This window comes from Symphalangus syndactylus, chromosome 1 (genome assembly GCF_028878055.3).
Source record: "Symphalangus syndactylus isolate Jambi chromosome 1, NHGRI_mSymSyn1-v2.1_pri, whole genome shotgun sequence".
NCBI lineage: Eukaryota > Metazoa > Chordata > Mammalia > Primates > Hylobatidae > Symphalangus > Symphalangus syndactylus.
Window position 1 is genome coordinate 76,558,759 of NC_072423.2, and position 27,475 is coordinate 76,586,233.

The window sequence follows — 27,475 nt, forward strand, 5'->3', positions numbered from 1 at the left end:
CTCAGCCCGGCTTCGCCGCAGCGGCTTGGGCCCTCCGGCCCTCCGTAGCCGCTCGACTGTCGCGCTGCACCAGCTTCCTCCTTGGGGTTCGCACGCCTATTTGGGCGGACTCTTGGCCCTGGACGAAGAGGCAGGGTCACACTCTCTCCACGTCAGAGACCTGACTGTGGAGATGGCGGCTCAGAAGATAAACGAGGGGCTGGAACACCTCGCCAAAGCAGAGAAATAGTGAGTGAGAACCTTCCGTGGGCCTGTGTGTGGACGCCGGGTCCGTCTCTCACTGGCGCGGCCTTACCACCCGGCGGGGCGGGAGGGAGGGCTCAGGGCTGAGGGGGCCCGGCGCACTGGTGCCCGCGGGGCTGCCGGGGCTCGGTGTCTCCTGGGTCACACTCCCGGGGTCGCGCTCCCGGGGTCGGGGTCGGGGTCAGCTCCGCTGCTCCTCGGACAGCGCCGTGGGTCCACCCCGCCGGAAGTCCGCTCCCCAGAGCCGGTGTGGGCGAGGACCCGGCGCAGTGCTGCGGGGCTGGTCGCTAAAAAGGGCTTCTCTACTTGGGCGCTCTGCTCCTGAAGACTCCTTGTGGTGGCGGCTGTCTGTGCATCGGAGGCTCGTTAGCATCCCTGGCCTCTACTTGCTGGGTGCCGGTCGTACCTCTTCCCCATTTGTGGCAACCCAAAATGTCCTCTGGGGAACAACATCGCCCTGTTGAGAACCGCAGCCCTAGAAGAGCCCCTTGTTGAAGGGGACCACAGGTTTACCCCAAAAACTCCTCAGTGAACCTTTGTCATTTGTCATTTTATTGCCTGTGGGCAGGGACTGTGCTTCGTTCGTCCTTTGATGTGTATGTCCTGCCATCTCTAGTACAGTACGTAGTGGGCACCCAGCAAATGTTTGTGGGACTGAACTGATTCTCCTTAATTCATCCGTTTGGCAGCCTCTTCCCCCCTCCTTCATTACTCCAGCGCATTTTTATCTGGCAGTTACAGTTAATAGTCAGCATTGTGGGCCGGGTGCGGTGGCTCACGCCTGTAATCCCAGCACTTTGGGAGGCCGAGGCGGGCGGATCACAAGGTCAGAAGATCCAGACCATCCTGGGTAACACAGTGAAACCCGTCTCTATTAAAAATACAAAAAATTAGCCGGGCGTGGTGGCGGGCACCTGTAGTCCCAAGCTACTCGGGAGCCTGAGGCAGGAGAATGGCCTGAACCCGGGAGGCGGAGCTTGCAGTGAGCCGAGATGCGCCACTGCACTCCAGCTTGGGCGACAGAGCGACACTCAGTCTCAAAAAAAAAAAAAAGTCAGCATTGTGCTCTGTGGTGGGTGCTTCACATACATAATTTCATAAGCTGAGATCTTCACAATAGCTTTCCAAATAGAGATTCTAATTTTTCGTAAGAGGAAATGAGACTCAGGGAAGCCGCATAACGACTTGCCCCAGACTGCACAGGTGAAAGATGGCAGAGCCAGTGTTCAAACAGTGGAAAAACTCAAGCTCTATCACATGACTCGAGGCGGTCAGTGTATAAGGTACTGGGGCTCTCCTGGTGCAGGAGGTTCCCACAACATTCTGACTTTCTAGTGGGAGCAAACGCAAAAATTGTAATAAGAATAGTGTGTGGAATAGGGACCACAAAAAAGCTGTATTAACTGTGCATAGGTAACCCAGAGGGAGAAGTTTATTCTGCCTGAGGAAATTTGAGGAAGAGATGATTTGTGAGCAGGGCTTGAGAAATACAGAATGTTTTAGACAGAGGGAAAATCTTGTGAAAGAGATTCTGTGCACAACCTGTAGTATGTATTATACATGGGCCTGAAAATGTGCTCTGGGAACAGTGAATGAAGTGTAGTCACAGTGCCAGGGGACGAGCTGGAGTGAAAAAGAGTTGGGGCCAGACTGTGAAGGGACAGCTTCTCAGATAGCTATTGTAGGCATCTAACCAGTGGACTCGGTTAGATTTGCTTTTGGTGAAAGAAATGTGGCAGCAGGCTGGGCCCAGTGGCTCACGCCTATAATCCCAGCACTTTGGGAGGCTGAGGTGGGTGGATCACTTGAGGTCAGGAGTTCGAGAGCAGCCTGGCCAACATGGTGAAACCCTGTCTCTACTAAAAATACAAAAACTAGCCGGGTGTGGTGGCATGTACCTGTAATCCCAATTGCTCAGGAGGCTGAGGCTGGAGAACCGCTTGAGCCCCAGAGGCGGAGGTTGCAGTGAGCGGAGATCGCGCCACTGCATTCCAGCCTGGGAGACAGAGCAAGACTCTGTCTAAAAAAAATAAAAAATAAAAAGGAAAAGAAAAAGAAATGTGGCAGCGGTGTGGAGAATGGACTTTGACATATTCAGTAAACAAACATTTACAAAGGTGTGTCTGTGTACCTGTACCAGCCACTGAGGATACTGGAGTAACCAAAAGTGGTCCCTTCTTCAAGAGCTTAGAATTCACAGGTGAGCAGACAAGTTAACAGAGGACTAAAAATAGGATGTTCAGTGCTAGAATAGAAGTTACTCAGTGTGGTATGGTAGAGATAGGAAGCAAGGAAAAGTAATATGCTCAGGGTGCGGGGAATGGAAGAGGAGGAAAGGTGACTCTCCCATGAAGGTACTGCCAGACATGTTAGTGGGTTGTTGTCTTCAGGGGAGAGGTGGTGATGGCCTGAATTCAAGTAACAGTACGGGGGTAGGATTGGGTGACATTTGTCAATAGGGTTGACATGCTTTAATGAGGTGTCTGCATATAGAGATGAAGGGTTAACTCCTAGGTTTCTAACTTGGGAGACGAGTGGGAGAGGCCTTCAGCCAAGATAAGGGATATAGGTTAATGGATGTGATTGGTGGGTAGGTCTGGGGCAGGGAGGTGGGGCGGGGAGGTGTGGAGTTTAGGCTTGAAGTGTTAGTTCGAAATGCTGCTAGACAGAGTTACTCAGCGGGTGTTAGGAAAAATGGGCCAGGCTCTTAGGAGATATTTGATTTTTCTCCATTTTCTAATGATGATATAGTTCAATATTGCTGAGTAATTTTGTAAATTGATCCCCCCCACACAGATGGTAATTTTGCTGTTTTCTTTTTTTCTGTGGAAATTCGTCAATTTCCATATTGATTCTTTGGAGAAAAAGGTCAAAAGGACTAACAGGTATAGCTGCTAAACCTAAATTAGCCGTATATCTTTCTTCCTTATTAGTGGTGTTCATGTGACTTGGGATGGTTTGCCCAGTTTTAAACTCTCTAGGTCTTTCCGTGTATAGCACATTAGGCAACTGAATGATTGTATCTTGTTTTTAGTGGGATTAAAAAAATTATGTTAGTATACAGAATGTAATGTTTGTTTTGGGATAGGAACAGAGGGTTAGCATTTTGCGTATTGCATATTTCCTCAATTTTGTGGATTCGAGTAGACACACCACAATTTAAGGATATTATTTTTCTGAACAGTGAAATTCTTGGTAAGCTTGAAAAATTGCTTATATTAATTTGAATCTTGTAACACTATATACACAAACAAGTTTTAGATGCTAAATATGTTAAATAAATTTAATTGGCAAAAAATGTTACTGTAGCTGGCTGAGCACAGTGGCTCATGCTGGTGATTCTAGCTCTTTGGGAGGCCGAGGTGGGCGGATCACTTGAGGCCAGGAGTTCGAAACCACCTGGCCAACATGGCGAAACCTCTTCTCTACTAAAAATTCAAAAATTAGCTGAGTGTGGTGGTTCAAGCCTGTAATCCCAGCTACAGAGGAGGCTGAGGCACAAGAGTCACTTGAACCTGGGAGGCAGAAGTTGCAGTGAGCCGAGATAATACCACTGCACTCCAGCCTGGGTGACAGAGCGAGACCCTATCTCAAGAGAAAAAAAAAAAAAAAAAAAGCTATGACTTTGTGGCAGTTCCCATGGCTGTCACACAATGAAGGCTGTACTTCTGAGGGCTCATATGGATTCCTCATCTTTCAGTTAAGATACTCCCCTGAGTCATTTGAAGCAAGCAGTGTTCTATGCAAGCAGGCCTTCACTAATTGAATGAAATTTGGAATTTAAGATGGTTTGGGCAATTTTTATGCACACCCAAATTTGACAGTTACTGAATTAGTTTAAACTAAGTCTGAAATTATTTTAAAATAAGAAAAAAATATTGAGGAAAAGGCAAATAAGATAATGATTCAAAATTGATTGTCCGTTGGTTTGGTATCCAAGAAACCTGTAGTGATCCTGGAAAGCAGTTTCTCTTGGCTTTTATAATATCCTTCCCTTTCTGATTACCTTGTTTATTGGTGGCGAGTTTTCACCTTTTTTTTTTTTTTTTTTTTTTGCCTACTTCCTCTGTTGTTTCACTGAATGATTGTATTCCTTAGTCTTTCTGTTCTGTCTCTGCAGTCTCACTAGGGGATCTGATCTCATCTATGCTCTTGACATATGCTTATGATGCCTCCATTTATGTCTCTAGCCTCTTGTCTATGCGTCAGTTTCATGAATCCCTCTGCTGTCAATACTGTGCTTCAGTGGTTCTAAAGCTTTAAACCATCTTTGGGCTCGTTAAACCTCAGAGGTGCTGTAGGCTTGGGATGGGATCAACAATTTACGATTTTAGTAAGTTCCCAGGCAGTGCTGATGGTGCTGGTCCAGTGACCATGAATTGAGAACCTCTAAGAGGAAAACCACATACCTGTGACAGTGGGAGTGAAAGAGGTGAGGTTGTGTTTGTTAGGCCTAAGTTTGGATGGAGGCGGGTGACACAGAGTTTGCGCCTGATGGCTTCTCTTTTTTTTTTTTCTTTTTAAGACCTAGAAGGTCATTACAAGCAGAGATCTGACTTATAAATGTGGTTGGTAACTTCTGTTAACTGTGTCTTTTTTTCATTCTAGCCTGAAAACTGGTTTTTTAAAATGGAAGCCAGATTATGACAGTGCCGCTTCTGAATACGGAAAAGCAGGTATTTTTGACTATAGTCCGGTTGCTCCAATATGTAATCTTAAAATAGTCTGATAACTTCATTTCACCATAATACTTACTTGTATGCTTTCTACAAGGCTTTAATAGTTAAAAAACAAACAAAACAATTGTGCAAGCCCTTGAGTTTTTTTCCACTTATTTTCAGATGTGTTGAGAGCTGAGTCAGAGTTCCTGGTACCTGCTGTCTATGACAGCAAGGATGGGGCAGGGTTGGTGATACACAGTAGTGGGTTTTTAGCGTTGCTTATATATTCTTTAACTCCAGTTATTTGAATACTATATCCATGAGTTTTGCCATATTTCTCTATTGTACTTTCTATTGAATTAGGAGTTTGTTAAATTTTTTGTTAACTTAGCCTCATCTTAAGCAGATATGCAAATCATATGTTTGCTTGGTATTTTATGTCTTTTATGAACCTCACTTTGAGTGTATCTGTTCAGTGTTCATGAAGTGTTAAGCTATATACATATTTTAATCAATTTATCTTTAAGATATAAACAATCTAAAATATGCAACAGAAAGGGAATTTACTAAAAATTTAGCATTCTGAATTACAGAATGATAGCTTTAAGCATATCTGTGATAATTTGGAGTATAAATATAACAAAATTTTGAAGTACCTTGAACACATTTTCCGTTGTATTTCAGCAATAGCCCTGATCACATTTGTTAGCCTAGCATAGAGATCATCTAGGGCAAGTGCTTTTGGTTAAACAGCAAATGAGTCTTCGGTACTTTTATTTAAATCTGAGTAAATTCTGTTTTTTTGCATCATGCAAGTACTTTATCTTATACTTTAAAATTATTAAAAGTTCAAACTTTGTATGAATTTTATGGACTACTCGTGCAAGGAGGCTTCTGTAGCAGAAGGGAATAACATTTTGCAAGTTTCCTCTGTGAGGGAAATTTAACACATTTGTTTTCTGCCCCTCTGAGATCATGAACTACATTCAAAAATAAATGTTTTAGATGAAATTTTCCCACTGAAGCATCCTTTGTTTATTTTCTTTAAGGGCTTATGGAAAATCTATTTAATCAGAATAAATTTTTTAAAAAGCAACATATGGAAAAGCAGGGAGGCGAATAGTTTCAGTATTTGGTTTTTACATTAAAGAGAATTTTAAGAGTGTTTTTAACAAATAACACTATTCTTAAAGCATTATGCTTTTTGCTTCTTTGTAAGCAACCCTTCATAAGTTTTCCAAAATTTGTAAGATCATATGTTATAAGCACTCCTGTTTTGCTTTGATGATTACACTTTTAAAACAGCTTGCAGTATACTTTAGCTGTTTGAACAGTGAGACATCTTTTTCATAGATAGTAAACAGTATAAAAGATTTTTTTTTTTTTTAAATGCATTGTTAGACATTTAAAGATTATGCCAAAAGGAAGGTTTATTATAAAAACGGTTAAATGTGCTTATTGGCCTTCAGTTTCTACCTAATCGAATGACCTATACCCAAAATACCATTCAAAGGTAAAACTGGTGAAGTAAGGTGCTGTCTTTTGTAACTAAAGAATCTGCCAGTCACTGGGGAGTATTGGGGAGTGTTGGTGTTAGAAAGACTTCTTGATTTTGAGTGGAAGTAACACTGATTTGTTGTCAGTAGTCAACAATTAAAAAAGAAAAAGTTTTAAAAATACTCCTAAGTTGCTGATAATTGGAGAAGTTGTAAGGAAATTGCTTTAGAAAAAAGTAATATTTTCTAGTTTTAGGATACTTCCTAAGTATTTGAAGTAGGTATGTTTGTAATACTTCATATAAAATGCAGATTTTAGTAATGATTCATTTGAGGTTTTTAATGATGGAAATAATCATTTTTTTTTTTCTATTTCAGCTGTTGCTTTTAAAAATGCCAAACAGTTTGAGCAAGCAAAAGATGCCTGCCTGAGGGAAGCTGTTGCCCATGAAAATAATAGGGCGTATCTTTTTCAACTTTTAAAAAGAAATTAAACAGATGATTTTGACAAGCTGTTTTCTCTTGCTGTAAATTTACTTTACTACCTGTGTAGTAAAATGTTTTTAAATTAGAAAATGATTAGAAAAATTCTGTATTTTTAAACTCTGAAGGAGCATTTATAGTGGAGTTTGATCATAAGGTCCACACTGGTTCGCAGAGCTACATTTGAGAACTTATTTTCTATTGTTTGTGGTTTTACTTGATGATGGTTTTAACTGGGATGAAGTAAAGTAAATCTATAGACATGTGCTGAAGAATGAAGAAGTAGCACAGGTATTGAAAACGTGTGAACTACTGCATCAATTTTTTTAAATACAGTTTTCCTTAGGTATTTGAAATAAAAATTACAAGTAGTTTAAAACAGTACATTTTCCTGAGGTATTTGAAAACTTTTCAGTAAAAAATGTTTCTCTTACTTGCAAACTGTAGTCATAATAACTTTGCACTTCAGTAAAACTTCAGATTATTGCACAATAGAAATAGTTTAAAATCTATGCAGTGTTTTGTCAGTGTTTTTGGGAATTAGGTAGTTTTAAACGATATTGACAGGCATTGAATTATTTCTTTTTTACCTGTTTGTAGGATTTGTCTTTTGGAACCAACTGGGTCAGTGATTTAGTTAACTGTCTTTAAATAGTAGATCTGTAGAAACTATTTGTTTTTTTTCTTTTTTCCTTAACTTTGACTTCGTTACTTCCATTCAGTCTTTTTCATGCTGCCAAGTAAGTATTCTTCATGTTTTCATATATTTGCAAATTGTGTTTTAAATGTTGCTGTTTTTCTGTAGATTGGTAATTTTTTCCCAAATTATAAATTTTGTATTGATTTAAATAATAATCATTTCTCTTTGCTTCAGTTTTTACCTAAACCTTAAAAACTAAGACTTACTCCTAACTCTAAGATGTAAAGAGTTTGAATTAAATTTGCCATAATATTTTATTAGGAGCATTTTGTTCAGTAGCCTATGGGAAAAAAAATAAGTTAGGATGTCTTTTTTCCTCTGTTTGATAGTTAATAGTGCCTGTGGAAATGAAGCAGGAAGCTCTCTCCTGCCTTGTGGAGAGTAGTTATTTGTTGACTGAGGCGGGTGGATCACTTGATGTCAGGAGTTCAAGACCAGCCTGGCCAACTTGGTGAAAAACCCTGTCTCTACTAAAAATACAAATATTAACTGGATGTGGTGGCACGTGTCTGTAATCTGAGCTACTGGGGAGGCTGAGGCAGGAGACTTGCTTGAACCTGGGAGATGGAGGTTGCAGTGAGCTGAGATCGTGCCTCTGCTCTCCAGCCTGGGCGACACGGCAAGACTCCATCCCAAAAACAGACAAACAAGAAAAAAACTTAGGTTTAGGTTTGTCAGATGGAAATTAATTTAACCTTACTGAGCTTTACTTAATTTTGCATCTGCAAAATAAAATCTCTTTAACTCAAATGTCTGATGTTCTAAGCCATTATTCCCCATGAAAAAAGAATAAAAAATTATATTGTGTGGTAATATAAGCCTGAAGTGATACGCTGTACATGAGCCCATCTTAATTGAAGTCACTTTCCTTACCAGTGGTTCCTCACCAGAAAGTTTCTTCTACCCCTTATTTCATTAAGATCTCATCAGAGAAATTATATTCTCTTTGCAGAGCTTATGAGCAAGCTGGAATGATGTTGAAGGTCAGTAATGTTATGTCACAATTGTTGTGTAGGTAAAATGAATTAACTACAAGATGTTAAACAAGAATTTATGTTGAAGTTGAAAAGCTACCTTACTGTAAGGCAAGAGGTGCTAAGTTAGGATTTTCTGTCCATGGTAACATTAATTGGACCCATAGAATAGATTCTGTACGTCTTAAGATAAGGAATGTTAAAAGTGAAATTTAAGAGAAAATGTACTGGAATGAACTGGGAACAGTAATGTTCTAAGCTCTATAACCAGGATAGATGTGTATTGCTATAAAAAGAGCTCTATGGGCAGTTTCTCTACTTTTGAGAAGGACATCTAAATGTAAAATTTTATAAATATTAAAAAATTATCATACATGGGTTATAGAAGAGATTTTTACTTGTGCGAATAACAGTTGGCAGCAGAAACAACCACAGATTTAAGCTTTTGCTACTTTAATTCATTCTGCATGGAATATTCCAACTAATGTACCTATGCCACTGTTTGTACTTCTGCTCCTCAAAATCAGGCTAGGAATTAATGTCCTGCTGTGGTGAGACAGAACATACTACTTTATGATGCTCACTCTCAAAGTATGCCAGCTGGCAGTTGAAATAAAGTATTTGTCTTTCTTTTTTAAAAATGTTTTTTCTAAAATGGTAAAAGCTGCTTTCAAGTATTTATTATAAAGCTTTGTTTTTAAGAACTTTTACCCTAGTAAAGCTTTTGTTTTAATTTCTATGACTTTTATGATGTGAACTTACTCATTTTTTTCAGTGAATACATGCTCATTGTAGAACAATAAAAAATACCAAAAAGTTAAAGAATGATAGTAATAGCTGTTAACATGCTTAATTTAAAAGATTTTATAGTCTTTGACCCAGGAATTTCAATTCTGTGAATCTGTCATCAAGAGAGAGAGACCAAAGATGTATGCATCAGGTTGTTTTTTGAAGAAATGGCAATTATCTAAATTTTGAATAATAGGAAAGTGCGGTTGGGTGTAGTGGCTCACGCCTGTAATCCCAGCACTTTGGGAGGCCAAGGTGGGTGGATTACCTGAGATCAGGAGTTCGAGACCAGCCTGGCCAACATGGTGAAACCCTGTCTCTTCTAAAAATAAAAAAATTAGCTGGGCATGGTGGTGGGCGCCTGTAATCCCAGCTACTCAGGAGGCTGAGGCAGGAGAATTGCTTGAACTCGGGAGGCAGAGGTTGCAGTGAGCCGAGATCGCACCACTGTACTCCAGCCTGGGCAACAGAGCGAGACTCTGTCTCAAAGTAATAATAATAATAGGAAAGTGTTTAAATAAATTATGATGCTTCTTTATTATAAACTGTTATATATCCATTGAAATAAAGCTTTTCTGGCCAAACATGCAACTGAATTGGTATTTGGTGCTGCAAGTTAGGTTATTAACCGCAGTTCCTTTGAAACTAGAGTTTCTCTTACGGCCAAAGAAGCTGGGGATCTGCTCTGGTCTTCTTGTGTCTCATTTTCCTCTGAGAACTAGAAAACTCCCAGGTGGCTGTTACATTCTTAGTGTACTTCGTGCCTGTTTAAGAAATGCTCAAACACTCTAATTCTCACAGCCTCAGTTTATATTACAACAGCTGTACTAAGACTTGAATCTTCATCAAAAGTTATTATTCAGGCATCATTTCCATTGCTCAAGTATCTATTTAATTTGAGGGTTGGAAAGGCACTACTTTGAATGAAAGAAAATTAACTTAGTGGATAGGGAAACAGATGAAGGAAAATGCTTTCTGGCATTATCTTATATTTAAATTAAATGCCTTTGGACTGTCTTGGGAGCACAGGACCCCTGAGCTACGTGGTCCCCAATTCTGTGGGCTAAAATTTCTACCAATTTGTCATGCAGACCTTCACATTGATTCACCAGAAAGGCTTGGGGAGTGCCATTTTGTAGACAGATGCACAAGGGAAGCCACAGAAACTTGTTGGATCAACCTTTGGTTCTGTCACTTGATGACTGCTGTGATTTCATATCCTATTTGCTCCACTGGCACACAGCCATTGAAAATAGGCATATTTATGGTGGAGAGTGTAACTTTCAAGTAGGCAGCTCATCATTTTTTATGGAGAAGTATCAATATTGTGGTTGGACCTCTTATTCACAGCCTCACTTGATTTTATGCAAAAACAGGAAGATGTAGTTGCTTATTTTTAAACAACAAATAGGACTCGGATGCCATTTATACTGCCTTCTAATGTATTTTTTGCTCTGTCTACTGGGTAAAACTCATGACGAATAGTTCCTGTGTTTTTTTTTATCCTCCCAAATGCTTTTATGTTGTAGATTCACATTATATATGTAATTAGTGGGTAGGTAAATTTGGGGAAGAAATACAGTTGACCCTTGAACTACCCAGGGGTTGGGATGCCAACCCCTTGTGCAGTTGAAAATCTACATATAACTTTTTACTCCCCAAAAACTTTACTAATAGCCTGTTTTTGTTTTTTTGAGACAGGATCTTGCTCTGTTGCCCAGGCTGGATTGCAGTGGCACAATCGTGGCTTACTGCAGCCTCAACCTCCTGGACTCAAGCGATCCTCCCACCTCAGCCTCCTGAGTAGCTGGGACTATAGGTGCATGCCACCATGCCCTGCTGATTTTTTAATTTTTTTGGTAGAGACTGGTTCTCGCTGTGTTGCCCAAGCAGGGCTCAAACTCCTGGGCTCAAGTGATACTTCTGCCTCAGCCTCCCAAAGTGCTGGGATTATAGGCATGAGCCACTACCCTACTACTGACTGGAAGTCTTATCAATAATATAAACAGTCAGTACATATGTTGTATGTTGTATGGAATATGTTTTATACTGTATTCTTACAATAAAGTAAGCTAGAGAAAAGCAAATATTAAGAAAATCATAAGGAAGAGAAAATATATTTAGTGTTCTTTAAGTGGAAGTAGAGCATCATAGGGCTCTTCATCTTCATCATAGTCTTCACGTTTGAGTGGGCTGAGGAGGAGGAAGAGGAGGAGGGGGAGGACGAAGAGGAGGGGTTGGTTTTGCTGTCTCGGGTGGCAGAGGAGCAACAGTCTGCATATAATTGGACCAGCACAGTTTAAATCTCTGCTGTTCAAGGTTCAGTTGTATTCTTTAAAAGCCAAAATGACCCTCAGGACTAACGTGTCTGAGAGAGATTTTGTTAGATTTACCTCCGCTGTTCATTCAGATATTTTTCAGCAGATATTGTAGACTCGGAATCTTTCATTGACTTGGTTTTATAACAAAAAAAGTATTGTTTTTATTTTTTCACTGAGGTTTGGAAATGTATTAGCATTTCATTCTGCTTGAGTGAATGATAGCAGTCTTATTTCATACAGTGTCTTTCAGTCTGTGTTATTGTTAGTTTCCATAGCTAAATAATAAAGTTATGTTTTGGGGTTGGCGAAAATGAGACCAGTTTTGTTAAGGGTATCCTAATGAATTTGTCAACTTAGCAAGGGACTGAATAGGCAGATTTGAAAACCACCCATGAGATGTCAGTGTGGGGCCTACCTTAAGATACAGCAAGTCAACACTAAATAAGTTGCTTGTGTAAACTTTATAACTAGCTTTTAAACGGTGTTTTTTTAAGTTTATTTTTAAAATGTTTGATTTGGAGATATTAGACATTAGGACTGCATGATCCTGAGATGTATAGATTGGTAGCAAGATGCAGAATTTATCAGTCTTGGAAGATGGTTGCAAACTCAGATGAACTCGGGATATAGAGGAATAACTGAAATGAATGAGCAGCCGGGATGTGGAGGGCATTTGGAAGTGAAGAGTGGGGAGAAGCGCCAGGAGGTGCATGCTCATGTGGCGGGACAGTGCTGCCCAGCCCCAGCTTGTTGCCATACAGGGATGCAAGCCTGCTGATGCCACAGCTTTTGATATTTTTTTTAAGAAAGCCATAAAACAATTTTTGTGAAAGTATCTAATTTATTTTTTTTTTTTTTTTTTTGAGACGGAGTCTTGCTCTGTCGCCCAGGCTGGAGTGCAGTGGCGCCCTCTCGGCTCACTGCAAGCTCTGCCTCCCGGGTTCACGCCATTCTCCTGCCTCAGCCTCTCCGAGTAGCTGGGACTACAGGCGCCCGCCACTACGCCCGGCTAATTTTTTTGTATTTTTAGTAGAGACGGGGTTTCACCGTGGTCTCGATCTCCTGACCTCGTGATCCGCCCGCCTCGGCCTCCCAAAGTGCTGGGATTACAAGCGTGAGCCACCGCGCCCGGCCGAAAGTATCTAATTTAAAAATACTGCGTGGATCAAGCAAAACACACTTGGAAGTGAGATAGAGTCGTTGGGCTGCCAGTTTGTGATCCTTGGCATAGGTCTTGTATGTAGTAGGGACTTGGTAAATGTTTAAAGAATAAGAAATGCTTAGAAAACAGTAAAGAGCAAGGTTTTTGGTTTTTTCTATTTTCATAGATTTCCCAAAGGTCTGTGAAGTGATGATGAACTCTGTGTAGAAATTACCTGATACCTTTTTGGTTGGGTTTAATGAAGCTTGATTGGGAGAGTAATCATGTGAAGCATTTCATTTTAAATATATTTATTGCTATACAATGTTTTTGAGTCATTTACTTTCATGAATTAGGGATAAAATAATTGCATTTCATATCTTTTGCCCACTTTTTGATGGGGTTGTTTTTTTCTTGTAAATTTAAGTTCCTTGTATAAAAAGAAGACATACGGCCAACAAACATGAAAAACAGCTCATCATCACTGATCATTAGAGAAATGCAAATCAAAACCACAGTGAGATCTCACGCCAGTCAGAATGGCGATGATTAAGAAGTCAGGAAACAATAGATGCTGGCCAGGCTGTGGAGAAATAGGAAAGTTTTTATACTGTTGATGGGAGTGTAAATTAGTTCAACCATTGTGGAAGACAGTGTGGGGATTCCTCAAGGATCTAGAACCAGAAATACCATTTGACCCAGCAATCCCATTACTGGGCATATACCCAAAGGAACATAAATCATTTTATAAAGATGTATGTTTATACAATAAACACGTATGTTTATTGTAGCACCATTTACAATAGCAAAGGCATGGAACCAACCCAAATGCCCATCAGTGATAGACTGGATAAAGAAAATGTGGTACATATACACCATGGAATACTATGCAGCTGTAAAAAAAGAATGAGATCATGTCCTTTGCAGGGACATGGATGAAGCTGGAAGCCATCATTCTCGGCAAACTAACACAGGAACAGAAAACCAAACACCACGTGTTCTCACTCATAAGTGGGAATTGAACCACAAGGACACATGGACACAGGGAGGGGAACATCATACTCCTGGGCCTGTTGGGGGCTGGGGATTAAGGGGAGGGAGAGCACTAGGACAAATACCTAATGCATGTGGGGCTTAAAACCTAGATGATGGGTTGATAGGCATAGCAAACCACTATGGCACATGTATACCTACGTAACAAACCTGCACATTCTGCACATGTGTCCCAGAACTTAAAATAAAAAATAATTGCATTTCAGATGGTTAACTCTGTTTTTCTTTAATTGGTGCATTTGCTGACCTGTCTGCTGTATCCTTTGCCCAAAGGAGATGCAGAAACTACCAGAGGCTGTTCAGCTAATTGAGAAAGCCAGCATGATGTATCTAGAAAATGGCACCCCAGACACAGCAGCCATGGCTTTGGAGCGAGCTGGAAAGTGAGTGTGAGATGGACAAGTCTCTGCATAGAAGTCTTGTCTTTTTGTTTTAAAGAAGTCCCTGAAAAACAAGTTTTCCATTTCTCATGTAAGACACATTTTCTTGTCTAATTCAGGCTTATAGAAAATGTTGATCCAGAGAAAGCTGTACAGTTATATCAACAGACAGCTAATGTGTTTGAAGTAAGTTTGAATCTTATTTTTTTCTTTAATTACTTAGAATGTTTAGATTAATAATATATAGGAAAATAGAGAAGCGCAGTGGCTACTTTTAAAACTTTTCCCTGCTCACAGTTGCACACTATTTCTTTTCTGTTAGAGTGAAATGAACTAGCAGCTTTCGTATTCCCCCCTTGATCCAGTGCCGTTACTTCTTTACAAAATAAATATTATGGGATAAAAACATTTCAACATTAAAGCAGCCAACAGTTGTTTTTCTTTGATTCCTTCAGAATGAAGAACGCTTACGACAGGCAGTTGAATTACTAGGAAAAGCCTCCAGACTACTAGTACGAGGACGTAGGTATGTCTTTAAAAACTATTGCTGTGTGTTTAACTATACTGTGAATCCACATTTGGAACTGGAAAGTAATTTGAGGGATAGCTTGTTAATTTTTTGGTATAAGCTGTAGACACACCAGGCCACACAAAAGAATATTAACATTTACTAGACAGTAGGCACATTGAATTAGATATTAAAAGATCTGCTGTTTTTTGAAAGTGTAATGCCCAAATTTATCATGCACTGTGCTTTTATTGGTTGAACCCTGGCTCAGCAGCATGAAAGGGAACAGTTCTGTTCATCTGTTATTTGGTTGGATTATAATATCTCTCTCAAGGAAAAATAAGAATATTAGGATAAATGACAAAGATGCGTAAACACTCACCCATGAAAATTGACAGGTTCTTGACAAATAGTGTCATTACTAGAATATTTACCTTGTTACCCTTTCAACATATGACCTGAAGCACAAATAGTTGAACCTCAGAAAGCTAAAATCCTATTGGGATTTCCTTTTCTTTTTTTTTACTTTATCTCAGTTTACTTTTAGTAAACAATTTTTTTCATTAATAAAATTCTGTCTCAATAATATTTAAGATAAACATCTCTAGGAGATTGTAAGTCTGCAGCTATCTTAATTGAAATTTGCCCAAAGCTTCCCAGTAACAGAAAACACCCAAGATCCATTTAATATGTCAAGGAATCAAAATAGAAATGACTGATGAATCTATCCTATCCGAGACTGAATTAAATTTTTTCTTCATGAAGACTGCAGATTCTGAAATACAATTTAAACCTGTCTAGAGTAACATGAGAATAAATTAATCTAGAATGAACTATTAAACAATCTCATTTAGATAAACTAATTTGTTTATAGGACCTTCCTTCACTGAGTAGTATTTTTTTGTCTAAATGGAATAGAAATTTCATTTTGTTTTTAAATTAGGACTTTAATCATGAAGCAAAGTTTAATTTAAATGTCAGTCCGGGGTCATTATCTTTATTCATCTTGTTACTTACTCGTTGCTTCCCAGAAGTCAGTGACTGAAATGCTAACTCTGACAATTCCCAACTTAAAAATGGTTCAGTTTAGTTTCTGAAAGTGTTTGTTACAGCAGCAGAGCTGTTCTTGGTGATGGTGCTATGGCTGTGGCAGAATAGCTGAACTGTGAGGTGATACCAAGGTTCTGACTTGTGAGCAGGGGCCCCATGTCTTAGAAACAGTGTCCTTCATTCTTTTCAGGGCAGTCAAGAGGCAAGTTTTAGCATAGTTTACCTCCTTTCTCATCTGTTCTCACCTCCTGATGCTCCCTGACAAGACTCCTAGTGCCTTTCTAGAGTGCTAAGCCCCTTACTATAAGACTCCATGGAAGGTGGAGGAAGTGAAGTTGCAGGAAGGGGCAGAAGTTAAGGACAGCCTTGTGTGAGAGTCCAGACTGCATCAGCTCCCCTGAAGTATTTCTGCTTTCCACATCTTCTTTCCTTTTGTTTCTCAAGGTATAGATTATCTAAAGCTGTGTTGTAGAGGGAGTGGCACAGGAAGGGAGAGAGGCCAGGATGTTTTCAGGGGAGGTCAGATGAGGAACGTTTTCCAGCTGCCTGTGCATATTCCTTTAGAAAGCTCCACTAGGGATGGGGGCTACCATCATCCTCAAAACATTACCAGTGTTGCCAGTCGGTTTGGACACATCCGATGAAAGCCATTGTTTTAAAGCAGTTACTGAGTTAAATTCTTCAAAGCCTCAGCAGAGGGCAGAATGCTAGTTGAATGAGCAGCAGAAGTGAGAATGCTGCATAGATGTGCTCAAAGGGCACATTTATAAATCTAGGGCTTTTATTCATGACTTTGTTTTATTGGGTTTTTTTTTCTTTTTAGGAAAAATGTATTTTAAAATGATACTTTCTGCTGTGCTAAACAAAAATGTTATGGAAATACATTTTTGAAGTGTATTAACAATATAAAAATTAAATTTGTGCAGGAACATGAAGGAATTTGATCTTTTGAAAAGTGTTGCTGGGTACCTTGGTATGAAAAAATTAAGTCTACTGTCATGGTGCTTCTATTGGGAACTTAAATAGTGCAGGGTAAGAAAAAACATGCAGCTTTTATAGTGATGGAGAGATTACTGAGATGATTTATGTGATAATTGAAAATATTAACTATGTGCTTAGATTATTATTTGATTGCATCAGTTGCCTAAAAGAACTAAACAGGTGGTAATTTTATACTTCACACAAGCAACATCTACTAATAGACTGTGTGGCATGGAGTCTAAAGTTTTATGTTTGTTATATTTAGTTAGTGCACTTAATGTTTTTACATTAACATGAGTCCGTAAGATGTCCTAATTTAATACTTTTTATGTTAGTATAGCAAAGTTAATCTATTTAATATATTAATCTCTTGCTTCTCCTTCAGTTCTGGAGAGTCAAAATTCAGAAGTGATTCAGAGTTTCATTTAGATTATATCTGGAATGGTCTTAAAGTCAGTCCAAGGCCAGTGCCCTTGTTCCTTTTTAGAAAAGGCCTTTCCAGGCTGGGTGCAGTGGCTCATGCCTGTAATCACGACACTTTGGGAGGCCGAGGCAGGTGGATCAGCTGAGGTCAGAAGTTCAAGATTAGCCTGGCCAAGTGGTGAAACTCCTCTACTAAAAATACAAAAATTAGCCGGGCATGATGACGCACACCTATAATCCCAGCTGCTCGGGAGGCTGGAGAATCGCTTGAACCCAGGAGGCGCAGGTTGCAGTGAGACTCCCATCTCAAAAAAAAAGAAAAAGAAAAAAAGAAAAGGCCTTTCCAGCAAGTTGATCATGACCTTGTGCCTCTGAGAGAAGGTCTGTGCCTCTGAGACAAGGTGTGTGGTCTCAGTGAACCCAAATCCCTCCTAGAAGATTCACTTAGCAAAGAAAAGAGCTGCTTCTCACCGGTTGTCTGAGACAGTCACTAGATCCTAAACACAAGGAGGGTTGGGTGTGTATATGTTCAGGGGTGGGGTGTGTGCTATTAAGGAGAATCACTGGGTTTCTGTCTTGCATAACGGTTCTGTCCATGTTGCCATTAATAACTGAGATAAGGAATATAGAAACAAACTTATCGGTGATGGTAATAAACTTAGTTGGGAATATGACACATAAACTAAACATTTCTGTAGGTAGTTAAAAATAGGTTTTGGAGTTCAGGAAATAGTTGGGGCCAGAGGAGCAGTTTGAGTTGTGGTAAGGAAGGTGTCTGTTGAAAACTTGGGGATGAATGAGGTTTTTTGATAGTTTTCTGCCATTTGCACATAACTTCTGTGGGGTTTCAATTTTGTTTCATCTGGGGAAGATATAAACAATTTATTCTTTTTTCAGCAAAACCAGATTCTTGTCATTTTGTTAGGAATATTAAGTATTACCTGATGGAAAAGTTGAAAGCATCTGTGTTTCATTATAATAAGTAACTAATACTTTTCTGGATACATTTAAAAATAGATGGCTTTGTATGCTGATTTCATGGTCTTTTAGCAAAGTCGGTCAACTTTTTCATCTACAAACTCATATAAGTGCTTGGCTCTTTTGTTAGGTAAATATATATTAGTACATAGAAATGCTATTATTATGTCAAGGAAATAAACAGTTTATGTGTAAATAATGCACCCTTTATAGTTAAATATACGAAAAGTTTAAAATACTGAGATTGCTAATAGAATGATGTAATCTAGACACGATGGGCACAGAATATTCTGACCGTAATTTATTTTATAAAACAGGATCTGTTATAAGCTCAGGATCACAATTATGATATAGATAAATGTAGCTGTAGTCCGCCTTGCATTAATTTTTTATTTCTGCATAGCAGAGTGCTACAAACTTAGCAGCTTAAAACAATACTCACTGATTAGCTCACAGTTTCACGAGGCCAGAAGTCTGGATACAGTGTAGCTAGGTAGCAGAGCTAGGGTCTGACCAGGCCGAAATCAAGGTGTCGGAGGGGGCTGATCTCACCGGAGGCTTGGGTCCTTTTCCAAGCTCATTGATTGTTAGCAGAATTGATTTCCTTGCAGCTGTGTGAAAGAGATTCCTGTTTTCTTGTTGCCTGTTGGCCAGGAACTGCTCTCAGCTTTGAGTTCGCCTTCAGTTCCTGGCCATGTGCCCCCCTGGGTGGTTCACCGCATGGCAGTTTGCTGCTAATTCGAGACATCAGGAGCACTCTGGCCTCTAACTTAAGGAAGGGCCCACCTGATTAAGTCAGGCCCACACAGACAGTGATTCACTCGAAGTCAGCTGATTTGTGTCCTAATCACAGGATGGCCCATCATATTCCAAGGGTCACACCTACACTTAAAGGGGGATTATAGAGGAAATGTTTACAAGGGGCAAGAATTGGGAACACTCTTAGAATTCTGCTACCAAACCCAGCTTATAAATTGACTTTGTTCCAAAAATTTATCAAGTTGACCTGTGGAAATTCAGAATGCATTTCTTCTATGAGTGTCATTTTATAAGGCACTAAGTTGCCAGCGTGCATCCCATAAAGATTCAGTTCAACTCATGATATAAGTAGCCATAATAGCATAAGCCAAGCCACTGTGTGTGTGGTGTGTGTCTGTGTCTGTCTATACATGCAACTATTTTTAAAAAGATAACATACAGGCCGGGCGCGGTGGCTCACACCTGTAATCCCAGCACTTTGCAAGGCCGAGGCAGGTGGATCACCTGAGGTCAGGAGTTTGAGACCAGCCTGGCCAACATAGCGAAACCCCATCTCTATTAAAAATACAAAAATTAGGCCGGGCACGGTGGCTCACGCCTGTAATCCCAGCACTTTGGGAGGCCGAGGCGGGCGGATCACGAGGTCAGGAGATCGAGACCATCCTGGCTAACACGGTGAAACCCCGTCTCTACTAAAAAATACAAAAAATTAGCCGGGCGAGGTGGCGGGTGCCTGTAGTCCCAGCTACGCGGGAGGCTAAGGCAGGAGAATGGCGTGAACCCCGGGGGGCGGAGCCTGCAGTGAGCCGAGATCGCGCCACTGCACTCCAGCCTGGGTGAAAGAGCGAGACTCCGTCTCAAAAAAAAAAAATACAAAAATTAACTGGGCGTGGTGGGGGGCACCTGTAATCCCAGCTACTCGGGAGGCTGAGGCAGGAGAATCACTTGAACCCAGAAGGCAGAGGTTGCGGTGAGCCGAGATCTCGCCACTGCACTCCAGCCTGGGCAACAGAGTGAGACTCCGTCTCAAAAAAAAAAGACAGAAAAATAGAGCATATAGCATAACAAGCATAACATTTTTGTATTTTTACTTTGGTTTACAATACCACTTACCTCCCTTTGAATCCCGATAGTACAGACTCTTGCCCCTTTTGACTGTTGATTGTGTGTAGTCCCAATGCCCAGACCCTGGTAGTTGCTCCCATAACCTTGGACTCTTATTGGGATGAGAGCAGTGGCTAAAGACTGTACATTTCACTCAGTCTCAAGTTGTACTACTCAGGGAGTCCTGGCATTTGGAGTATACTACAGCTTTGCAGGGAGAGGAGGATTCGATTAGGGTTTGATGGAATTAGAGCTGGGGGAATGAGAAAGGGGTAAGGGCCTGGAGGGTTTGGGGGAAAAGTTTTGGCGGCCCCTTTCCTTGGTTTCATCTTCATTCTGCCATTGGGCAAAATGGAAGAAAAGGAGAATGTATGAGGGTCAATGGAAAAGATGAATGTTGAAGACTGAAGATGCAGGAAGGCTTTTGTGTAGGTCTCTAACTTGCCTCCCCTCAGTGCTGCCCTTTTAGGCACCTCAGAGCTTGCTAGGGCCACTGGGGCAGCAGCGGAGTGTGTGATGGAGGGACACAGTTGGGGGAAGGCACCAAGTGCCTTGGGTGTCTGGATGTTCTTTCAGTCGAGAGGAAAGAAATCTTGGGTGATTTAATCGAAGATCGTCTCAAATACATATCACGAAGAAGTTGTGACACTCATTATTGGACAGTCCTTACTAAGCTTAAAACTCCCCGTTTGACCTAAGCCATCCTTGAGTTCTTTTGCTTTTTCTGTCAGCGTGCAGCCTGAAAGTGGGGAGTCAGACATTTGAAAGGCAAGCCAGATGAGCAGAGCGTGTGGAAACCTGGGTCCTGGGGCAGCTGCTAGCAATACCTGTCCTCCTGGTGTCCTTACAATCTATGATGTCAAGTACATTTCACAGGGGACCTCTGCTATAGATCATTTAGACCTGCTTGTTTTACATTTCTGTGTTTCGTTTTAGGTTTGATGAGGCGGCACTCTCTATTCAAAAAGAAAAAAATATTTATAAGGAAATTGAGAATTATCCAACTTGTTATAAGGTATTCTTTGAAAGTGTTTGTTTTTGGTATTACATTAGATGATTTTTTTATACTGGTATGAATAAGTACCTAAGAAAGGATTCTTTGGGTATTTCTATGTTTTTGTAAAATAATACTTCATGGGCCTCTATTTTTGACCAAGATAGAGTAAGCCCACTACAGCTTGTTTCTCTGCTGATTACAACTAAACTACTGGATAAAATACAAAAGCAACCACCCTTGAACTCTGAAAAGTAAATAAAAACAGACAGACTAAGGAGAGGAGCAAACACCCACCATGGGAGTGAGTTTCTCGGGTTTTTTTCCATTTCCTCTTGCAGCATTGCCCTCCCCTGAGAGAAGCCCACAGTTGTGGAGCTGGGCAGCAAAGGCTGCAACAATGAAAACTCCAAAAGAAATCCTGCCTTTCTAACCAGCACTGGGAGAAGAGGTCCCATTGTTTTCCTTTTCTTTGGCTTTGCTCCAAGCTTGTCCCAGGCGTGGAGCTACACTGTGATAATGGCTCAGGTTGATAAAACTCCACAAGGACCCCAGTCTCTTTTGCCAGAGGAGCTAGGAAAATGAGCTAGAGAGCAAGGAGAAAATTCCATTCCAGAAAGGAGAGAGCTGGAAACAGAGTCCCCTGAGTGTGGATGTGGCCCACACAAGTCTTGGGTTTACTCTTCAGCTGTGCTGAGACAGGCCCCAAAGTAGCAGTGCAGCGGAAAGCTTGGAGAGCTAAGATTTCATCACTGTCAAAGTGTTGCACTGCCCTCTGAAGGGCTTATGCATGGAACAGACCCAAAGCCACATAGCAAAGGATTTGAATTAAGTGTAGAACTTCCATCCACCAAAAGCAAGGCACCACATGTAGTCTGAACCTAACTGGGGTGATTACCTGCCGAAAACATCCGTACTCTCCTGAGAATTAAGCAGAGGCTGTGCAGCATCACATTCACAGTACAATCCAGAATTACTCAACATGCAAGAACCTGGAAATATGACCAGTTTTCAGGAGAAAAGACAACTGATGGCAACCCGGCAGTGACCAGGGTTATTGGCATTATCACATAAAGACTGAAGCAACTGTAAGTTGCTCCGTGAGGTAAAGATAAACACAATTGAAATGAATAGAAAAGAGGACCTGTTGTTTTTCATAGGAAAAATTATTTTTATAGAAACTATAAAAATGAACTAAATGGAAATTTTAGGACTGACAAATACATTATTGAAATAAAATATTGGATAAGCTTAATCTCAGAGATGACAGAAGGAAGACTGTGAACTTAAAGATAGCTCAGTAAAAGTTACCTAAACAATAGAGACCAAAAGATGGAAAAATACTTCATGAAGACCTATTTTGCCAGTAATTTATCAGTCATATCCTTGATCTTATTATTGCTTTTATTGTTGCCTTATCGATACTATCATTGTTTCTTTTATGTGAAGTTTTCATTCATACATCTTTTTCCTAGTTTCTTTTTAAGGATTCTAAGTATCATTGTGGTGTTATGGGTCCCCCCCCACCTTCTTTTTTCTTCACTTTTCAAGCTCGAATCTGTGTAGATATTTGAAAGAGATTCTCTTTAAAACGTGGTTGTGATCTAAGGCTTGTGTCAAAGTGCGGTTCCCAGACCAGCAGCAAGAGTGCCCCCTGGAATTTGTTAGAAATGGGTGAATCCCAGGCTTGCCCCAAGCAGCCAAATCCCAGGACATGAGAGTTAGAAAAGTACTGTTCTAGGATATTTCCCCTCAGGTGTCCCGTGGAAGTTACTATAGCATTTATAAATCTCTATTTATACAAACAAAGACTCTGAAAGTTAAACTCTGGGTGTTTTTAATACTGCCAGGATATTGACTTTATTAAACAGATGTAAATTTGACCATGATCCTCTCTTTTGTTTTAGAAAACAATTGCTCAAGTCTTAGTTCATCTACACAGAAATGACTATGTAGCTGCAGAAAGATGTGTCCGGGAGAGCTATAGGTACGATGTTGTCTGGGCCCTCTTGACTTGCAGTGTCAACACCTCTGTTTCTACAACTAAGATTGCTGCTAGGACAAATGTTCCTGGCCATGAAACTGTCATTTCTAAATCTTAGGAGTGCTCATCTACCATTTCATCTTTTACAGTGGGCATTTTACACTTTTTTTTTTTTTCCTTTCCTGTATTTTTCTCTTGGGGACCTCCATGGAAGTGAATGACTTTAGTCATTTTAGTCACGTTAATTCCTTTCTAAGAAAAAAAGAACAAGAAAAAGGGGGAAAAAATTCTCAGATTTATGTTACAGAAATCAAAATGAGGAATCTTCTTGGTGTTTAACATGAGCAGTCTTAATCTCAACACTGTTAACATTTGGGCTGGATAATTCTTTGTGGTCGCGCCTGTCCCGTGTGCTGTAGGCTGGTTAGCGGGATCCCTGGTCTCTGCCCTCTAGATGCCACTAGCATTCCCACACTTTTAAGTACCAAAATGTCTCCAGACATTGTCACATGCCAGGGGCAGAATCATCCCTGCCTGAGATGTGTTCTTTTAAGGAGAAGGTGAAGACGTGTGATTTGTGCTTACTGCAGCATCCCTGGGTTCAATGGCAGTGAAGACTGTGCTGCCCTGGAACAGCTTCTTGAAGGTTATGACCAGCAAGACCAAGATCAAGTGTCAGATGTCTGCAACTCACCGCTTTTCAAGTATATGGACAATGATGTAAGTGGACCTGTTTGCATAGCTTTCATCTTTTCTCTTGAAAGAAAGAGGTTTCTAGTGAGATTATTTTTTACCCATGTACTTAAGAGATTTTTTCCTACCTCTTTTTTTCTTCTCAAACTACTACTCATAAGGAAACTGACCACTTGCATTGAATTTCACCGTAGATTTAGATAAAATAGATGTTAGTTGTGTGGTTTATAGCCATTTACTCACCCATCTAACTCTGTTGACCATATACATATTTTAAAATTGAGGCTCATTTCTCAGCTTTTCCTCTATCTGTTGTCCTCTGTAGGTTGCTTTTATTCGTTTCTTTTAGACGGACTCTCTGAAAGAAGCCCATTCTGTAGTGGCCTTTGTAATTCAGTAGACCTGTGGAAATCTGTGAGGACTAGCTATGTGTTGCAGGTCATTAATTATCTCTAAGCCTCAGTTAATTCATTTGTAAAAATGAAGCCACTAGTACCTGTCTTGCTGGAGTGTTGTGAAGAATACATTACTCAGTGTGTGAGAAATATCCTCACATGATGTCTTGCACATAAAGTGAACCGTGACTATAAGTTTCTATTTTTTCCTCATTTGTCTTTTTCAGTAGATTTGTAAGTACCTGTTTGGCCTTAGGCCTTTAGAGTATCATCATAGTATCAGATCAACTTAAGGCCTTCAGTTGTTTATTATAATGATATATGTAGAAAAATTTTTTTCTAAATAACGTCTTACATAGGTTTTGAAAATATATATTTTTTTAAATTTTTAATTAAAAAAATTTATAATTGAAACTTTTACTAGTTGTGTACCTGTCCCACCATGGTCATGAGGCATCTGGGGAACAGCATTGTTGGGTTTTGTTTTTCCATCTGAATGGTAGAATTGGTGTTCATGAGGGTGGAGAGCCAGGCTATGTCTTTTTAGAGCTGAGTAAAACGTGTCAGGATTCTAGTTATCCAGCTTTTAAGAACATGTTCTGTTGTTGACAGTATGCTAAGCTGGGCCTGAGTTTGGTGGTTCCAGGAGGGGGAATCAAGAAGAAATCACCTGCAACACCACAGGCCAAGCCTGATGGTGTCACTGCCACAGCTGCTGATGAAGAGGAAGACGAATACTCAGGAGGACTATGCTAGTATTTTGCTTGCTGAAAAGAAAAGGGAAACAAAGGTAAAATCCTGACATGCTATTTCAAGGACTTGGGAATAGATTAGGGATATCTGTACTTCATTATAGTCATGATTTTGGATCCTAATAAAGACTAGTTTTTAGTTACCATCTTCCCAAATCACTCATTGTATCCATTACCTGTGAAGCATATCTTTTTCTTTTCATAAGACCTTTTCTAAGACACCAGCAGGAATTAACAGAAAATGTACTGTCATGTTTTAATACAGTTGATTAAAAAATTTGCAAGCCAAATTATACATAAATTATGTTCTAAACAAAAGGGGTAATAAGCATAGTTATTCTTCTCTCTTGGACGCTTGTAAGTTACTGTTATTGAATTGTTTTTTACGTTTCATTTAATAATTGCTGCTAAAAGTGATGTTTACTGATAAAAAATTATTTTAAAATTTGTTTTGTTTTGAAAAGGAAATTTATCCCCCATGATGTTAGATACATTTAAATTATTAAGTCTTTTCATAGATGAGATGGGGACAGGAAGTTATTTTGAGCCTTACAATATTATTTAGCCCAATAAAAGATGCATTGAAGCTCTTATATATTATGAGTTTGAAAAATTTTGAAGGTAGCATATTAAAGTGATCTATAAATATCTTCAGTCCTCTCTGAAGTGTGGATATTTCTTCTATCTAAAAAATACATACAGTGACTGTCTTCAAATCTACTTGGTTCTTGACCAAATAGGAGCTAATGGGTAATGAATACCTTTTTGTTTGTTTGTTTGTTTGTTTTTTGGTTTTTTAAGGGTCTCACTCTGTTGCCCAGGCTGGAGTGCAGTGGCACGATCACAGCTCCCTGCAGCCTCTCCTGGACTCAGGTGATTCTGCCACCTCAGTCCCGAGTAGCTGGGACTACAGGCGTGCACCACCACGCCAGGCTAATGTTTTTATTTTTAATTTTTAATTTTTTATTTTTTGATATTTTTTTGTAGAGATGGGGTTGCTCCATGTTGCACAGGCTGTTCTCAAACTCCTAAGCTCAAGCCATCTGCCTGCCTTGGCCTCCCAAAGTGCTGGGATTGTAGACATAAGCCACCTCACCCAGCCTACGAATATCTTTCTAACATTGTAAGAATGAGGTAACGTTTCCATCAATCTAATACAGATATATTTCTTCCCTCCAAAATAATTTGGTTTATTGTGATTGTAACTCCGTCGTAACTTGACATGGAAAATGCTATATACTATGAAAACTTAGCTGAAAGGGAAGAATTGTTTTAGAAAGACAATATTTAAAACACCACACTGCCAATATATTGATCCTTTATAGTTATTTCCTAAAATGCTGTTTTCGAAACATTCCTTTTTCACCCTGTGTGGCTTAGACCCATCTCATAATCTGTTAATTGGAAAGAGGCTACAAACACCAGCAGTGTACGTTCTGCAGGTACACGCTGCCAAAGTAATTTCCTGCTTCTTCATGCCCGGTCTCTGTCTCTTTTAGAGTCATACCTTATTTGAGTATAGGTTGCTTAATTTTGCTAGATTTTCTGAAAATACTAAGTTGGAGTATCAGAAGTGATTTTAGTCACAGTTCTGTGGGAGAGCTTAGACAGAATAGCATCCTCCTTTGGGAGGTGGTCTTGGGTGCGTGGATGTTGATATACAGTCTTTATTGTAAGTCGGATACAAAATGCTAATAAATTTAATGTTTTTCTTCCTTAATTTATTGGCATAGTTCTTCAGGTAGCATCTCATTTTTATTAATGATATTGGGATTAACTATGAACAAGCTATATGTAGACATTTGCATTTAAGGACATTGCAGTGTTTCAAAGATCCCATCATTGCAGCTTGTATCCTTTAGATCCAATCAGAAACTTCTGGAGTCTACATTAATGCTCATTTGAGCTAATTAGTAATCTGTTTAAACCGATTTGGCAATACTTAAAAGATATTGTAGACTATTTATAGATCATATTACCCATTAAAGTCTTGGGGAAAAAATTTTTTGGTTTTACCCTTCTTATGTACTGAAAACTTTTTTAAAAAAAGGTGATGATGAAGTGCGTTCTGTAGCAGCAGCGCAGCTGGGCTTTAAACCACACAAAAGGCTGTGTCCAAGTGCAGCCTCCTTCACCCTTCCTGCCCACGGTGAGGACTGAATAACCAGGAGGTGGGGATATTCTTTGTTGTCAGGGTTATTCTGTGCGGTAAAGAATATTTGTTTCACATTTATACATTTTCTTTTTCCACTCATAAGTTTCTATCTTGAGAGCATAGTCCAAAGTGTAAAACTTGGTGTTTACAAGAAAAATTGTCTTCCAGAACTCCACTGTCATCACTTTCACCAAAGTGGAAGTCTGCATGAATATGCTCAGAATCTAATATTCAATGTTCTGTTACATTGTAAGTGAAGTCCAGCTACAAAATAGATTTAATATATTGAATTTATTTGTACATATGCAGAGTATGGTATTTCTGTATGGAATCTGCTTTATTCCTATTTTTTCCAACTCTGATGAGTAGAATATTAAATGTGTTGTTATGGAAATATAGATTATTGCTTCTATAGGAAGATAATTATGAAAATAAAACCTGAAGCTATATAAATATGA

General features: G+C 39.7%; 1 protein-coding gene across 2 annotated transcripts; it reads left to right on the plus strand.

The window, feature by feature from the left end:
- Positions 1 to 27,475, plus strand: NAPG (NSF attachment protein gamma). Of its 2 annotated transcripts, XM_055238536.2 has the most exons (13): positions 1 to 228; positions 4,852 to 4,919; positions 6,779 to 6,863; positions 7,606 to 7,623; positions 8,536 to 8,566; positions 14,135 to 14,244; positions 14,361 to 14,427; positions 14,697 to 14,767; positions 20,981 to 21,059; positions 22,946 to 23,025; positions 23,613 to 23,742; positions 24,723 to 24,900; positions 25,850 to 27,475. In XM_055238536.2, the coding sequence occupies exons 1-12, from the start codon at positions 173 to 175 to the stop codon at positions 24,864 to 24,866; spliced, it is 939 nt and encodes a 312-aa protein (XP_055094511.1). In that variant the 5' UTR covers positions 1 to 172; the 3' UTR covers positions 24,867 to 24,900; positions 25,850 to 27,475. The 2 variants fall into 2 exon arrangements, with proteins under 2 accessions (XP_055094511.1, XP_055094501.1); XM_055238526.2 differs by having other exon boundaries at positions 24,723 to 27,475.

Bases quoted from the DNA above. Each gene is read 5' to 3' on its own strand.
- NAPG (XM_055238526.2), top strand. From the start codon at position 173: ATGGCGGCTCAGAAGATAAACGAGGGGCTGGAACACCTCGCCAAAGCA. The intron at 229-4,851 runs GTGAGTGAGAAC...TTTTCATTCTAG, and splicing joins CTCGCCAAAGCAGAGAAATA to CCTGAAAACTGGTTTTTTAA. The intron at 14,428-14,696 runs GTAAGTTTGAAT...TGATTCCTTCAG, and splicing joins AGACAGCTAATGTGTTTGAA to AATGAAGAACGCTTACGACA.